At 41.0% G+C, this 17,528-nt stretch overlaps 1 protein-coding gene across 1 annotated transcript in view; it reads right to left on the reverse strand.

Moving 5' to 3' along the window:
• jhy (junctional cadherin complex regulator) overlaps positions 1-15,763 on the reverse strand; it is a 33,302-nt gene extending 17,539 nt beyond the window's left edge. Inside the window, exons 1-2 of the mRNA XM_029671355.2 lie at positions 14,381-15,763; positions 8,906-9,722 (exon numbers count right to left, since the gene is read on the reverse strand). Coding sequence (XP_029527215.2) covers positions 8,906-9,722; positions 14,381-14,724 — 1,161 coding nt within the window. The 5' untranslated portion in view covers positions 14,725-15,763. The remainder of the gene's footprint in view (positions 1-8,905; positions 9,723-14,380) is intronic.
• Between the last annotated feature and the right edge of the window lie 1,765 nt (positions 15,764-17,528).

Raw genomic sequence — 17,528 nt, forward strand, 5'->3', positions numbered from 1 at the left:
GAATCATGCCAACCTCTATCATTTCACACAGAGTAAGTCCATGTAACTTATTATGTGATTTGTTAGGCCAAATTTTACTCCTGAACTAATGTAGGCTTGCCTGAACAAAGGGGCTGAATTTTTTTATTTTTTATTTTTACTTATGCAAAGACTATATTTTAGTTATCTAATATGCATTAATCTAAAAAAGTATCTTATTTTTCTTCCCCTTTGACATTACGGTATTTTGAAATTAAATCAGTTTTAATCCCACTTTGTAACACAATAAAATGTGAAGTATGAATACTTTTGCAAAGCACTGTAAATGTTTTATGCATTTGAAAACCAGCTACAAAAATAATTTCACATATCCTTATTTATTTCAATGAGGTGCTATACAAGTACTCTGTAATACTTCTAATGGAATATCTGTGGTCAATGCAAAGCCTTCGTCTGCATCGTATAAATGCCAATCTCACCTTAATATTATGATTTTTAAAAAGGAAGTGTATGGACGTTAACAAGACTGAATATTGACCCAGCACATGTAAATCACCTCTCTCCAGAGACGCTGGGCAGAATTTAAAGTCAGTATTATGGAATTACAAAACACATCACAGGCAGCATCATATGTATTAAATACCAGCAACTCAATAAATAAAACACCAAGACAGCCACATACAGTACACCTAACCCCACGAATAAAAAACACACAAAAAATGTCCAGCCCATATGTACAATTCCACAGTAAAAAGGCCTTATACTCACTGCATGAGTAGTGTAGATGGGTTAGCTGACAACATTACAAAAACGATGTGCACGCTTCAACAAGTCAGCATGTTGTGATTCTGGATGGTGAGATTGCTAACAAGAATGACAAGAAACTACCATGTGGGGAATCGTAAGTGGCTCGTTTCATCTTGTTATTGACACCATGTCTTCTTTTGATGTGTTTTTACTGATTTCATGTCATATAGTGTAATGAAACAGCAGGGAGCAGGCCTCGAACTCTCAACCTTCTAGCCCGAAGTCCAGTGCGCTATTGACTGTGCCATAAAAGCAGGCTAAAGCGGCAGAGTCGATATCCGCGTTTATAAACCCAGGGTCGTTACACTACTCCCTCCTTTCAAAGAGAGGGTCCTCGCGCTAGTTTGCGACTCAACGTCTTATAGGACCGCGCTCATCGGCCAAGCCCACGCACTGTCGTGGATGCAAGGTCCGATCACTTCTGACACCAATGTAATGAAACAGCAGGGAGTAGGTCTCGAACCCTCGACCTGAAGTCCAGCGCACTATCAACAAAAGCATGCTCCAGCGGCAGAGTCTATATCTGCGCTTATAAACCCAGGGTCGTTACAATAGCTAAAAATCACTAGCTAGCTAACCAACAACTATAACTATGTATTTGAGAGACAATAAGGACTCATTGTGAAAATGTATTTACGTTGTCAATAAACATTGGAGACGAAATATAGTTTACATGTTGTCAATAAATCTAAGCCAAACCGTCTGTCTTGCCCCATAGTTGTGCAAGCCTCGGTTTTGTTGCTAAACAACCAACCCGTCTGTAGGACATAGCCTTGGCTAACTCATCGTGAGTGTGAATTAGCCTAACCTTTTAAAATTATCATTATCTATACTGAAAAAAAAATGTAAATGCAACATGCAACAATTTCAATGATTTTACTAAATTACAGTTCATAGTTTCATCAACTGTCTGGGTGGCTGGTCTCAGACGATCCTGCAGGTGAAAAAGCTGGATGTGGAGGTCCTGGGCTCTGCATGGTTACACGTGGTCTGCGATTGTGAGGCCGATTAAACATACTGCCAAATTCTCCAAAACGATGTTGATGGTAGAAAAATGTACATTAAATTCTCTGGCAACAGCTCTGGTCGACATTCCTGCAATTGCACGCTCCCTCAAAACTTGAGACATCTGTTTCATTGTGTTGTGTGACAAAACTGCACATTTTAGAGTGGCCTTTTATTGTCCCCAGCACAAGGTGCACCTGTGTAAGGATCATGGTTCTTGATATGCCACACCTGTCAGAAGGATGGATTATCTTGGCAAAGGAGAAATGCTCACTAGCAGAGATGTAAACAATTTTGTGCACAACATTTTATAGAAATATGTTTTTGTGCATATTTTTATTCTTCTTCTGGGATCTTTTATTTCAGCTCATGAAACATGGGACCAACACTTTACATGTTGCGTTTATATTTATGTTTGGTATAATAGCAAATAGGTGCCGAATGGCACATAATACTGTAGTTTACAGTGGGTGTTCTAGCAAACAATCTCTTTATGTACAGTGTCTTCTGAAAGTATTCATACCCCTTGGCTTATTCCACATTTTGTTGTGTTACAGCGCTGTCAAATTGGTTGATGATCATTGCTGGACAACCATTTTCAGTTTTTGCCATAGATTTTCAAGTAGATTTAAGTCAAAACAATAACTCGGCCACTCGGAAGATTCACCGTCTTCTTGATAAGCAACTCCAGTGTAGATTTGGCCTTGTGTTGTATGTTATTGTCCTGCTGAAAGGTGAAATAATCTCTCAGTGTCTGGTGGACAGCAGACTGAACCAAGTTTTCCTCTAGGATTTTGTCTGTGCTTAGCTCCATTCCTTCTTTTTTTTTTAAATGTTTTTTTTACTCCACCAGTCTTTAATGATTACAAGCATACCCATAACATGATGCAGCCACCACTATGCTTGAAAATATGGAGAGTGGTACTCTGTAATGTGTTGTATTGGATTTGCCCCTAACATAACAAATGTTTTGCAGTATTACTTTAGTGCCTTGTTACAAAAAGGATGCAAGTTTTGAAAAATGTTTATTCTGTACAAGCATCCTTCTTTTCTCTTGGTCAATTAGGTTATTATTGTGGAGTAACTACCATGTTGTTGATCCATCCTCAGTTTTCTCCTATCACAACCATTAAACTGAAACTACTTTAAAGTCACCATTGGCCTCATGGTGAAATCCCTGGGTGGTTTCCTTCCTCTACGGCAACTGAGTTAGGAAGGACGCCTGCATTTTTGTAGTAACTGGGTGTATTGATACAGCATCCAAAATCCAAAGTGTAATTAATAACTTCACCATGCTCAAAGGGATATTCAGTGTCTCGTTTTTTTTCTTTACCCATCTACCACTATGTGCCCTTCTTTGCAAGGCATTGGAATATCTCCCTGTTCTTTGTGGTTGACTCTGTGTTTGAAATTCAATGCTCAACTGAGGGACCTTACAGATAATTGTATGTGTGTGGTAGAGATGAGATCAAAAATCATGTTAAAACACTATTATTGCACACAGAGTGAGTCCATGCAACTTGACTTGTTAAGCACATTTTTACTCCTAAACTTATTTAAACTATTTGACTAAAGACATTTCAGCTTTTCATTTTTAGTTCATTTGTAAACATTTCAAAAAACATTATTCCACTTTGACATTATGGGCTATTGTATGTAGGCCAGTGACCAAAAAATCTAAATGTAATCCATTTTAAATTCAGGCTGTAACACAACAACATTTGGAAAAGTCAAGGGCTATGAATGCTTTCTGAAGCCACTGTATATAGTTTTCAACAGTAAAATAGCTTATTTCTGTAGGCCTTTGAGTAGAATAGGACTAGTTCTTCACTATACCAGTGAGATTATTAGATTAAAGAAATGTAATAAATTGTCTATTCTTGTGTAAGTGGTGTTTAGTTTTGTATATTGTCATGGCTAGTGCAAAAACAAATTCCCTTTTAGGCCAAGACCATTTTCTGCTGATACCTTTAAGAGGAAATGGAAGCTTCTGAAATGAAAGGCATGGCAGACTCTTTCTCCTTCCATTCGTCATGTGTGCTTTTTTGCACCTTCCTGAGGGAAAACAATCAATTTGACATGTAAAGGTCTGTTGCTTAATCCCCCTCAGCCCGTTTGAATTAACAATACAGAACAAACAATTAAATGCCCTGTTGATTTACACAACACACACTTCAGGTAGTGGGTTTAGTAGAGATTAGGGTAAAGGAGAAGTTACTCAAATCCAGAAACTCCCAAGTGATGTCATACATTGGAGCTAGTTCAGTGTAGTTTGCCCTCTCCCACTCTCTCTCCCTGGAGTGCAGAACTGAGAAAGCTGCAAAAATGGGTCATGTGACTTGTGAAGTTGCTGGATGCAGACCTCACTCTGCTCTGTTGTCAGTGAATGCATCAGGGCCTAAAATTAACACCCACCACCAGCCAATTGAGGGTAGATTTTGGCATTGGCGGTTAAGATGTCCATTTCACCAGCCATGTTGGCAGGTGGTCAGGGCTCCACAGTGCGAGCATTCCCTCGCATTTGTGAATAAAAATGGTCATTTATGATCACATTTATAGTAAAATAAAAATGTTAAAGTATTTCTGACGTTTTGTTTCATAGCTAGTAAATGAATCGCACAAGGTCAAAGAACTACAAATCCTACATAGTCTATTCCACCTCGCACTGCAACACTGCCTGGCTGGGGGCTGTGCGCATGTGAAGAGCTCAGTAAAAGGTTCATTTTTAGAAGCGCTGTGCACAGGCATAAAAGTTGGTCTAATTTACTTGAAACGAAAGTCTACTGAAGTGAGACTTTGTCCTTGGCTATTTACATTGTTAGATTCACAAGCTAGGTTGTTTTTCTATGTTTGAATTTTAACTGCTAGGGAAGAAAAGACACTTCTACTAGTTAGACTCAACCTCGCAGGTTACCTTACCATGGTAACCTCACTCCCTTAAAGGGGCAGGTGGAAATGTTTGTCTCATCTGTGATATTTTGGTTAAAAGACTCAGGTCACAAAAAATGTCATTCGGCAATATACCACATTACTTCTTACTAGTAATAATTGTATTGTTTTGTTACATTACAAAATATGCTCATCCATTGTGTGTGTTTTGTTGGTGTCTCTGACTGGCTGGTAGATTTTAAAATCTACCTGCAACAGTGGATGGTAGACCAAAAAGTACATTTTATGCCCTGGAATGCATGATTTGCAAATCCACAAACTGTGGACAACTTCATTGTTTTATTGAAAGCATACGGCCAAATTAGCTATTTTTGTCAAAAGTTCTATTGGTTTTTAGTCAGGAAATGTGTACTTTTCCACCTTAAATATTTGTGATTATTTTATATCGCCGACTGCCTCCACAACTGCGCATGTGACCCCTCAAAAAAACAACCAAGAACATGTCTGATGAAGAAAGAGTCACGAGTGAGGAGGAAGAGTAGCCTAATTGAACTCCTTGACAAGAGTCACTAGAGACTCAAAGCCACAAGAGGGAAGAACACATTTCAAACTTTGCTTTAGATGTGTTATTTATTTGAGCCAGAGTAGTCTATTCTGATGAAGAATTGAGGCAAATTGAACTTCAGACGGCAGCCTCTGTTCTAGAAACCGAGGCTGCAACAGCAGCTGGGCCGGGGGCCCAATCCATCCCTGCAGAGAATTAGAATTCATGACTACAATTCTTACAGACATGGAGGAGCTTATTGTTGATTTGGAGCAGTTAGTTTGCTTTCGCAACCACATGGATTTTTTGCTGCCCACAAAAACACTGGTGTCTTGTAAAAAAATCTGTATTCCAAAAAGGAATACAGATTCCAGCTGGGCCAAATGGACAATTATCCAACGAGTAAGTAGCTAAACTTTACTTTACTTAACTAGGCAAGTCAGTTAACTTTAAGAACAAATTCTTATTTTCAATGACGGCCTAGGAACAGTGGGTTAACTGCCTGTTCAGGGGCAGTACGACAGATTTGAACTTGCAACCTTCTGGTTACTAGTCCAACGCTCTAACCACTAGGCTACCCTGCCACCGAATGATCTCTTATTATAAACCTCTATGTGGAGGTTAGTGGGTTTATGTTTTCACATTTGTCCAAAACACTATATAGCCTATGTTTATTTATCCCAATGTTTTTGAGATATTCTATTCTGCAATGTAAGGTGACACAGTCTATTGTCTCCTCAACCCCCCCTTTGTCATAAATACATGCTAACCTGTAGAGCACCTAGGCCTATATGTCTACATCAGTGGAGGCTTCTCAGAGGAAGAAGGGGAGGCCATCCTCCTTAGTTAATGTAATTTATACCATTAAAAATTATATCATTTTTTTAGATAAAACTATAAATATATTAACGTCACCAAATAATTGATTAAAACACACTGTTTTGCAATGAATATCTACAGTAGCCTCAGCAGCACTCTGTAGGGTAACACCATAACTGTAGCCGGAGGACAGATAACTTCTGTCCTCCTCTGGGTACATTGACTTCAATACAAAACCTAGGAGTTTCATGGTTCTCACACACTTAAAAAAAAAAATTTTTTTATTTAACTAGGTAAGTCACTTAAGAACAAATTCTTATTTTCAATTACGGCCTAGGAAAAGTGTGTTAACTGCCTTGTTCAGGGGCAGAATGACAGATTTTAACATTGTCAGCTCGGGGATTCAATCTTGCAACCTTTCGGTTACTAGTACAGTGCTCTAACCACTAGGGTACCTGCCACCCCTTCCATAGACTTACACAGTAATTATGATAACTTCCAGAGGAGTACTCCAACCAATCAGAGCTCTTGCAGCATGAACTGACATGTTGTCCACCCAATCAAAAGATCAGAGTATTAATCTAATACTGAAAGCATAAGCTACAACTAGCTAGCACTGCATTGCATAAAATGTGGTGAGTAGTTGACTCAAAGAGAGAGAAATACAATAGTTGAACAGTTTTGAACTAATTAATTTCTTCCAAAATGAAGGAGAAGCAAGATAGCGAGAGAGAGCTATATTTGGTTGTATTTAAAAAAAAAAAATTAAAACGTTGACCTTCACTTAGCTAACAATGCAGATAGCTAGTTTAGCCTACTCAAACACCCGGCTCAAATAGAGAGGGACGCTATGTTAGCTAGCTGGCTATGGCTCTGGAACGCTCCCAAGTCAAGGTTTTGTTAATTTATTGCCACCAGGGCCCGCCGGTGTAAATGCATGAATGTAGAGGGTTTACTAACGTGTTAGTTCTAGTATCTATGTTGACTATGATTTGACAACGATGTAGGCTGTGTGTAGCATTAGTGCATTAGTGGTCATGATATGAAGGTTTGGCTTGGAAAGCTGATGTGATGCACTGAAGTCCACAAGCGAAGGGAAAAGGTGAAAGGATAACAGCGTGTAGATAGTAGCGAGAAGGAATAATATATACAACGAGCATAGTAATCATGCTGTTTTCATGTGGCTGCTATGAAAGTGAACTGTGTTTGCGTGTGATCAGAGGTGTATTCATTCCGCCAATTCTGTTGAAAAACATTTCTTAAAACGGAAGCAAACGGAACGAAACAGGGATAAAAAGAACTAGATCAGCAAGATGTAGCCAAGAGTGTGCAAGGAGATATTGAATGTGTCACTGTCTGTCACTTTGATTACTCAAAATTCTCTCGACCTGTGCACCTACGTCGTAAACTTTCATTCATAGGCTAGGTTGTAGCAACCTCATGATGGGTATAGGGAAAATTTTAGCATCATGTAGTAGCCTAAACCTTTCGATATTACATTGAACTGGGTGAATGGAATAAGAATGACAGTCATCCAATATGCTGTAATAGAAATAAGGCCATTATCCTCCCTCATCTTAAACAGCACCGACCACCACTGGTCTGATAACACAATAAGAACACCTCAAACTCAAAGGATCAGGCTAGACTACATACCTCTGCACGCTTGCTTTGTCGCTTTCGCTTCTCAAACACGCTGTGTATTTTGGCACTGCGCCAGATCCAGTCCATAGAAATACAGTAGCAACAGCTGTATCTATAAGTATCCTTCGGTTTTCTGTCCCCATCATTTCAGATTGCATATCTTGTTCCTATGCATAGTCGCTGAAGTGCTTGGTACACACACACAGCGATGTAAGGTTGGCTGCAGGAGTATGTAACCCACATTGTATTTACTATTTCTAACTGCTACTAACCATCTTTTGCTTATCTTTTACCGGAAAACTGTGAAACTTCTTCCCTTGATTTCCTATATAAAGTGCAGCCAGGGGCCAAACACCAGCTTGCTCTTGCTGCCATCTCTTTTTCCACTTTGCATAATTAACTTTACCTGCGATAGTCCTAACTTTATCAACTTTCGCAACAGCTCCAAAATATCGTGACATTTCTCCATAGCAGGGTCTCCCTCATGAGGGTGCCCACAAGTGCAGTTGTTACCTATTTTCGCTGCTGTGGCAGTCCGCTATATAAAATAATTGCACGTTTTAGGTGGAAAATTACATATTTCCAGACTCCAAACCGATAGTACTATTGACAAAAACAGCTAATTCGACCGTACACTTTCAAAGAAACTATGAATTTGTCCACAGATTTGTGAATCCTGCATTCACTGACAACGAAGCAGAGTGAGGCCTGCATAGTCACATGACCCGTTTTTGCAGCGGTCTCAGTTCTGCACTCCAGGGACAGAGTATGGAATCACTTGGGAGTTTTGGATATGGGATAAACTATTCCTTTAAAGGAGATTAAGAGTTACAGTATGTTTGTGCAGCTCCTAGTGGCTAGTTTTTAAACTACAAAATAGGGAAAGGGGATACTTAGTTGCATAACTGAATGCATTCAACCGAAACATGTCTTTCGCATTTAACCCAACCCCTCTGAATCAGAGAGGTGCGGATGGCTGCCTTAATCGACATCCACGTCATCGGCGCTCGGGGAGCAGAAAGGCAGATTTTTCCACCTTGCAGGCTCTGGAATTTGGAAAAGCAACCTTTCGGTTACTGTCCCCACGCTCTAATTGCTAGGCTACCTGCCTATTCAACAGGAGGGCAAAAATAATTGGAATAAACAGGAGGCCACCTGTGGTTGCCTTCATACACAACCACAAATTCAGAAACACAGCTTATCAACACATAAGCCTACCTGATTTTTGCTGTCTGATTTCACCTCCTTCTGTTGTGCATGTGCCCTCAGGTACGAGCCCTGTTTGGCTGCGTTGATCCCCAGTGTCACTCTGTTGCGTTCAATGATGTCCTCCCTTGGTATGTCTGGCTTTCTGCTGGACAAGTGCCGCGAACCCTTTGATTTAGAGGACATCGAATTCTGTAACTGTTTCTCGGCCACTGTCCCACTAGCCTGTCCGTACTGCTCTTGATTGTAGTAAATCTGAAAAGCTCTATCATTTCTGTCATGTGTCTCCCTGTAACGGTCTTCCAGGTCAGGAAAGCTAGCATGGATTTCACCACCAGTGGCATTGGTTGGATTCCTCACACCTCGGTTGGCCTTGACTCTCTGGTGTGGGATTCTTTCCATGGCTTTTTCAGATGGCACACCAGGACTTGGGTGGGTGGACTCTGGCAAGCTATCCCCTATAACTTGGTTCTGATGAAGGTGGTAGGAAAATGCAGGTGAAACCTCTCTGATAACTTGATTCTGCAGTGGGGGGAGGTGGTAAGACGTTAGGGGGTGTTTAGATTGAAGTTCGTTACTTGTGATTTCTGGAGTCATACTCTCTGCAAGAGCTGGACTGCAGGAAAATATGTATCTGTATCCTCCACTCCCTGAAAGCTCCTGTCCTCTCTCGCTATGGCTCTCCTCAGATTGTTCATCCGAGTTGTAGGATTCTTCCTCGAGGGGAAGTGGTGGGGTCATCTTGTCGAACTGTCGAGCTCCCTCAAGATTAGTCCTCCAGTTGGGATCGTAGCGCAATTCTGCGTAGGTGTCATCGTAGTGCATCTGTCTGCAAAGTTTGAGAATAGAGGCGTTAGTAGAATATTTACATGACTAGTGGAATTTGCATTTTCTTTAGTGACCAACCTAAATCAGAACACTATAATGGGAAAGACCAATGTGAATGATTAAAACATCATAAAAAGGTACAATAGGCTGGCCTATGATGAAATAAAATATATTGCAAGAAATGGAAGATCCTATTATTGTCATTGAATACAAAAGTATTAGGACCAAGTAGGCCTCCATTCCTGAAAATAAAGATTTTACGAAAAACCCAACAAGCTTTGAGAGGTCAGCAGTACAATAGGTGTTACTGTACACCTCAACAATACTGATGGTGTCCTTAAACAATGAGAGTGAGTCCTTCTTTGAACAGACAAGCCACTGTTCCAAATTGAATTTGACATCAGCACATTATTTGCCTGTATTTATACGTAATCTTCATATTTTCATCTCCTTATCCAATAATGAGGGAGTGCCTGAAGACTACTACTGGCGAATGGTTCACAAATGGGAATTTTCAGCTTAGAAAATGGACTGAAATTGCTACCTAATGTGCCCCTTCTAACGGGGATGAAAAGATCTCATTAAAATAATTAGCAGAGTGCCTCTTTGTTGTGCTGCTTGGCGGACGAGGGGAAGCGTACTCCTCATCTCATGATGCCCCTGCCCGGGGCTGCCTAGGTGTAGGGCACTTCACTCAATGAGGCCAAAAGGGTAAGGGATGGCTCAGTAATGACTGGAGAAGGTGGAGAATTTATTATGGATACAACACAGCTGGGCGACGTCTTCTTTACCGTGCACAAAACAACACCCATAGGCTATTATATAGTAGTCGAGATAATGACCAAACACGCAACAAAATGTACTCGGTTGATTTCAAGAAACAGTGTAAGAATAAAAACTGAACTGTGGGGGAAGTAAAAAGAGATTATGGAAAATGTTCAAACGTGTTTCTTTATCAGCATTCAAAAGAAATCACGAGGTAAACAGAAAAATATTGCACTGGATGAATAGAGGTGCTTGAATGGGGACATTCATTGATTGAATGACGAGTAGGCTATACATGGGTGTGAAATGCCCACTGTTGTGAATGTGGACGCCCGGCTTTGAGGACAGAGCCGATCAATGAGACTATGACGCTGGGAAATTGGGACTGTTCTCAGGGCAGACAATCTGAAATTGACCCTTTTGTGAGTATCTGCCATGGTCATTTTCACTGAAACAATGTGTGCCTACGTGGTGAAGTGGATCTTCATTTGGCGGGCATCAATTTGCCCGGAACCAACAATGAGAGAATAGCCCCTCTCTGTTTAGGGTGAAATTATTATTGCGAGGTCAGTGAGGAAACAGTTCCTGTAGATGGGGAGAGTGAAAAACAGATGTGGGGGTCCTCTCTTCAGATTCCTGCATCAGAGAGGTCTCTGGCATGTTGACAATGAAGAGCTGGCCAGTTAATGGACAGCAGAGTGACCACTTATTGTGATAACCTCCAACAAAATTTAAATCTAATTTGCCTTAAATGAAGGCAGTTACTCGGAAAGTACCTAAATTAGCCTGACACGTCTGCTGACAGCTCAATTAATTTGCCAATGCGTGCATCAGGCTCAATTATTGGCCTTGTTCACTTGTTGAGTGAAGAATTAACGCTATTCATCTTTTATCTTCCATGTGCTGTTTAGTGAGAAAAATGCTTTATTGTTTCAGGAGTTTTCCATATAACATTTTACATAAGCACTGTATTATAATCTTCATTTTGATTAATTTGTGTACTTGAAAACAGTATTTTCTAATGCAATAAACAGATTAGACCTAATTAAAAGTGAGGCACTAATTTGCCTAAAGTAAATAGCGCAACAATGATATAATTCACTTGAATTGTTCTAATGTTCAGAAAAGCTAAATAAAAAGTGGAATGCCTTGGCTCATTTGAAAACAATCACAGTTGGTTGTAACATAATTATCAATAAATAATGCCCTGTAGGCCTACTTCCCCTGTAGCCTATTTGTATTTTGGACACTTCTGATTATGATTTAGTGTACAACATAACATGTTCCAGTAAAGATTTGAATAAATAGCACATCTAGTTTAACTGAAATCTGATCAGCTTGTTCAAACATTACAATGGGAAAAAATACATGCTTACACTAATGTTATAGGCTATACTACCCTTTGAGATGCACAAGAAGAAGACAAATACGTTTGAGGTGCCACTTATGATCTACTACTGCCACCTACTGACCAAACTGAAAATGTCTTAAAGTCTACTTTGGGAAAATATACTGAACAAAAATATCAATGCAAGCAACATGATAAGTGTTGGTCCAATGTTTCATGAACTGAAATAAATTATCCCTGAAAATGTCCATACGCAGAAAAAGTGTAGTTCTCTTCAATATTGTACACAAATTTGTTTACATCCATGTTAGTGAGCATTTCTCCTTTGCCAAGATAATCCATCCACATGACAGGTGGAATATCAAGAAGCTGATTAAACAACATGATCATTACACAGGTGCACCTTGTACTGGGGACAATAAAAGGCCACTCTAAAATGTGCAGTTTTGTCACACAACACAATGCCACAGATGTCTCAAGTTGAGGGAGCTTGCAATTGGCATGCTGACTGCAGGAATGTCCACCAGAGCTGTTGCCAGAGAATTGAATGTTAATTTCTCCACCATAAGCTGCCTCCAACGTTGTTTTAGAGAATTTGGCCGTATGTCCAATTGGCCTCACAACCGCAGACCACATGTAACCACGCCAGCCCAGGATCTCCACATCCGACTTCTTCACCTGCGGGATCGTCTAAGACCAGCCACCCAGACAGCTGATGAAAATGTGGGATGGCACAACCAAAGAATTTCTGCACAAACTGTCACAAACCATCTCAGGGAAGTTCATCTGCATGCTTGTCGTCCTCATGACCTGACTGCAGTGCGGCGTCGTAACCGACTTCAGTGGGGAAATGCTCACCTTAAATGGCCACTACCACGCTGGAGAAGTGTACTCTTCACAGATGAATCCCAGTTTCAACTATACCAGGCAGATGGCGTGTATTCCGTCGTGTAGGAAAGCGGTTTGCGTATGTCACTGTTGTGAACAGAGTGCCCCATGATGGCGGTGAGGTTATGGTATGGGCAGGCATAAGCTACGAACAACAAACACAATTGCATTTTATCGATGGCAATTTTAATGCAGAGATACAGTGACAAGATCCTGTCGTGCCATTCATCCGCCGCCATCCCCTCATGTTTCAGCATGATAATGCTCGCAAGGTTTTGTACACAATTATTGGAAGCTAAAAATGTCCCAGTTCTTCCATGGCCTGTGTACTCAAGACATGTCACCCATTGAGCATGTTTGTGACGCTCTGGATTGACGTGTACAACAGCGTGTTCCAGTTCCCCCCAATATCCAGCAACTTTACACAGCCATGGAAGAGTAGTGGGACACATTTCACAGGCCACAATCAACAGCCTGATCAAGTCTATGCAAAGGAGATGTGTTGCGCTGCATGAGGAAAATGGTGGTCACACCAGATACTGACTGGTTTTCTGATCCATGGCCCTACCTTTTTTAAAGGAATCTGTGACCAACAGATGTATACAGTCACTTGCGAAAGTATTCGGCCCCCTTGAACTTTGCGACCTTTTGCCACATTTCAGGCTTCAAACATAAAGATATAAAACTGTATTTTTTGTGAAGAATCAACAACAAGTGGGACACAATCATGAAGTGGAACGACATTTATTGGATATTTCAAACTTTTTTAACAAATCAAAAACTGAAAAATTGGGCGTGCAAAATTATTCAGCCTGTTCAAGGGGGCCGAATACTTTCGCAAGGCACTGTATGTGTATTCCCAGTCATGTGAAATCCATAGATTAGGGCCTAAGGAATTCATTTTAATTGACTGATTTCCTTATATGAACTGTAACTCAGTTAAATCTATGAAATTGTTGCATGCTGCATTTATATTTCTGTTCAGTGTATAAGATAACAATGTTTAGGCCTATTGCCAGTGATATGAATGCCTACTTGACATTATGCATCTACACCGGTCACATTAACTGTAGGCCTATTTCCAATGGCTGAGAATCTGTCAGGATCCATCCCATGCATAATAGAATTTGGATGAACTTGGCAGATTGACTGAATCTCTTTGGCAGACCATTTATGAATGGTGTTTTTGCCTCTTTGTATCTGCATCATGAGACAAATATTTATGTCCTGCTTTGTAAATACATTTTGAACATTAGACACATTTGTTGAAGAGTCACATTGATATTCAGCACAATGTCTTATGAGAAATCTATTTTTTTACCCCTTCTGGATCGCAAACCTATTTACTTTTCATTCTCCTACACAGACGGTTATCCTAACAGTATTAAGTATAGGCTGAGTCATGCAAAAAATGTGAACAACATGGTTCAAGACTTGATTTCTACACTATTGTTTGATGTGGCAGATGAAAATGGTCCTCACAAAGCTATTACATGAGTTGCAAGTGTATTGTGTAGGCCTACTTTGGTTGTTTTTATATGTAGGCCTACTTCCATGCAGTAGTACAGGGCACTCTAGTTTTCAGTTTGCTTAGGTTACGATGACAGTATAACCATCACCATATAGCAGTGGTGATAAAGCAAAGGTTTAGGGCCTACCTGGACACCTCTTTGTCTCTGCTCTGCTGCTGGATGTTCTTTTTGTTCTGCCTGGGTGGTGAAACCTCGAGACTATCATAGACATGAAGTTCCCCCTCATCTAGACATGAGCCATCTGTGGCTTCCTCTTGGGGTTGTGTCATTTTTTGGTCACCAGACTCAACACCAATTCGCCTCTGAAGCTCAAGCTGGTAGTCCCTCTCCTGGACCAAGCTCTCTGTGTCCGATTCAGCGGCGTCCCACAGGCTTAAACCAACCTCTGGTTTTAGTGGACAGGGTTTCCTGTGTTCATCCTTTAACCTGACATAGGTCTTTCCGTGCTCAGGTCCCTTTTTACCTTCCATTTTGTACTGCTGTGCTGAGGAAAAAGTTGAGAGCTTGGTTGTAGTTGAACTGTCACTGTCAGTATGCTGCTTTCATTACAGTACAGTAGGTGTGCACAGATGTTTACTTTACTGATGGCTGCTTGTTCACTTCTTGAAAAACCTCTGTATCAAAAAGCTAAATGACATATTCAGAATAGAATATTCGCGATATTTTCACACATTTCTTAGGCTTAGCTGCTAACGTTAGCTGTCAGAAGCGGACATTGCCTTCAACTTTACTTGTTGTGGAGAATTAGTTAGCAAACTCAACACTTTGTTCAGAACCTTGAAAATAACAGAGGACTAGTATCTAACCTTACCTCTGTAGCACATTTTTCGCACGTGTAGATAAATTGTAACGTTTGAAATTTTGCCAGCCATGTTAATAGGTAACTTATGGAAGAAAGAAAGAGCGATAACACACAGCAAGCTCCCAATGCTTTCGCACAACACTGGGACATAAAAAAAAAATCACAATGAGACATCATCACACGAAGTGTGCCCGACCGCCCAATTTAGGGTGTCTGGCTCATGAACTAACGTTAGCCTATACTATCATTTGATTCTCTAATTAAACGTGTCACTTTATGTTGACTACTGAACTGGGTTTGCTTTGCTCCGCTTCTTGCTCCCCTAGGCAACAACCACCAACAACTATGGTTTGCTTGTCTATCTAAAACGGTTTAGACAGTTTATTAGCGTGAGAGAAAATGTTAAAAGCTGAGAGACGCTGGTATTATCGACTGGTTTATACAATGTCAAAAGACACTCACCAATGTTATTCTCCAGTTCTGAAGAAAGGCAACCATGGAAACGAACGGACGCGTACAGACAGTGATTTGCGCCTGCGCAGGGGTATTGGAGGCTTTGCAGGGCATCCAATTATGCGTATATTAAAATGACTGGACCAATTGACCCTTCGCTAAGACGTGTCCTCTGAGACATGCAGCCCGGAGGGAAAAAGTTGTAAAGATAGAAGAGAAGCATGGAGAAAACGCATGATTTGGGCCCAGTGGGAGTGACATTTTTTTTTTTTTTTCCCTTTCGTTTGGCTGATCCATATGTAGTCTCAGGCCGGGTAGAAAATAAATTGGGTACTATTAAAATCGGTGAAAGCAGTTCAAAGTGGACTTCAAATCACATTTTATTTGTCACGTGCGCTGAATACAACCGGTGTAGGCACCTTATCGTGAAATGCTTACTTTTTTTCGCACCATTGGTTAGAGCCTGTAAGTAAGCATTTCACTGTAAGGTTGTTGTATACGTAACCTGCTGTATTCGGCGCACGTGACAAATAAACGTTGATTTGATTTAACCAACAATGCAGTTCAAGAAATGTACTAAATAAACTAAAGTCGATTTTTGTTTAATCAAAAAGTAACACAAGAAAATTACATAACAATAACAAGGCTGTATACAGGTGGTACCTATACCGAGTCAATGTGTGGGGGTACAGGTTAGTCGAAGTAATTTGACTATGCATAGATAATAAACAGCGAGTAGAACAGGCAAAAAAAAAGCGAAGGGGGGTCAATGTAAATAGTCTGGTTATGGCTTGGGTGTGTAAGGAATTGCTATTTCGTATGCAGGTGACTAACTTACTGCTAATTACATGGCTACAACTCACAGTAAAGCCTGTGGGGTCCCCTACAGGATAGCTCCCACATTACACACATAATCTCCTATGTAACCGAACACTGTGTGCCCGAAGAAGATCCTACGATGACGGACAGACAACTGAGCCAATGGCGGAAGACTACAGACTACAACCAGCTGAACCAATCCGGAGATCCGATCTTCCTAGGGTCAACCTACTTTCTGTGACGTATATAAGGGCTGTGCTGACTGTTTACGCTCTCTCTGCCTGCTGTTCCAACACGAACTAACGGAAGAGCCGTATTTACGTGTACCAGATATTCTCCCTCTGAAATAAACTGTCGCTTGTCGTACAATTTTAACACCTGGTCTGAATCGATCCTTAACCGGCTCACCCTTCTAATATCCTTTTATCAACAGGTGTAGAACCTGTTAAAGAGCCTTTTGGTGCTAGACTTGGCGCTCCGGTACCGCTTGCCATGCGGTAGCAGAGAGAACAGTCTATGGCTTGGGTGACTGGAGGATTCAACCATTTGTTGGGTCTTCCTCTGACACCGCCAAGTATATAGGTCCTGGATGTCAGGAAGGTTAGCCCCAGTGGTGTACTGGGCCATACGCACTACCCTCTGTAGAGCCTTACGGTCAGATGCCGAGCAGTTGCCAAACCAGGTGATGATGCAGGATGCTCTCGATGGTGGAGCTGGATAACTTTTTGATGATCTGGGGACCAATGCCAAATCTTATCAGTCTCCTGAGGGGAGAAAGTGTTGTTGTGCCCTCTTCACAACTGTCTTGGTGTGTTTGGACCAGTTGGTGATGAGGACACCAAGGAACTTGAAACTCTCAACCCACTCCACTTCATCCTGTTAATGGCCTGTTCGGCCCTCCTTTTCCTATAGTCCACAATCTGCTCCTGTGATGATTTTCTGTGTTTCTTCCGTCCAGAGGGAGGGGGCGCTTAGTGTAACGCGACTAACGACAAGACCTGTAACTTGCTTTGCTCTCCGGAGCAGGGTGCCTTTGAAAGGTGTGATTACTGGGGTGGCGTTAATTGTTGAGGTGGAACAACTGAAATGGAAATTCCCTCTGATGGTTGCCGTTTGGTGTGACGCAGACCTGGTGGCGAGTGTGGTGAAACCAAGAAGACTTTGTCTGTCCTTTTGAGTTTTGAATATTTACCTGATAAA

Source organism: Oncorhynchus nerka, linkage group LG10 (assembly GCF_034236695.1).
Source record: "Oncorhynchus nerka isolate Pitt River linkage group LG10, Oner_Uvic_2.0, whole genome shotgun sequence".
Taxonomy (NCBI): domain Eukaryota; kingdom Metazoa; phylum Chordata; class Actinopteri; order Salmoniformes; family Salmonidae; genus Oncorhynchus; species Oncorhynchus nerka.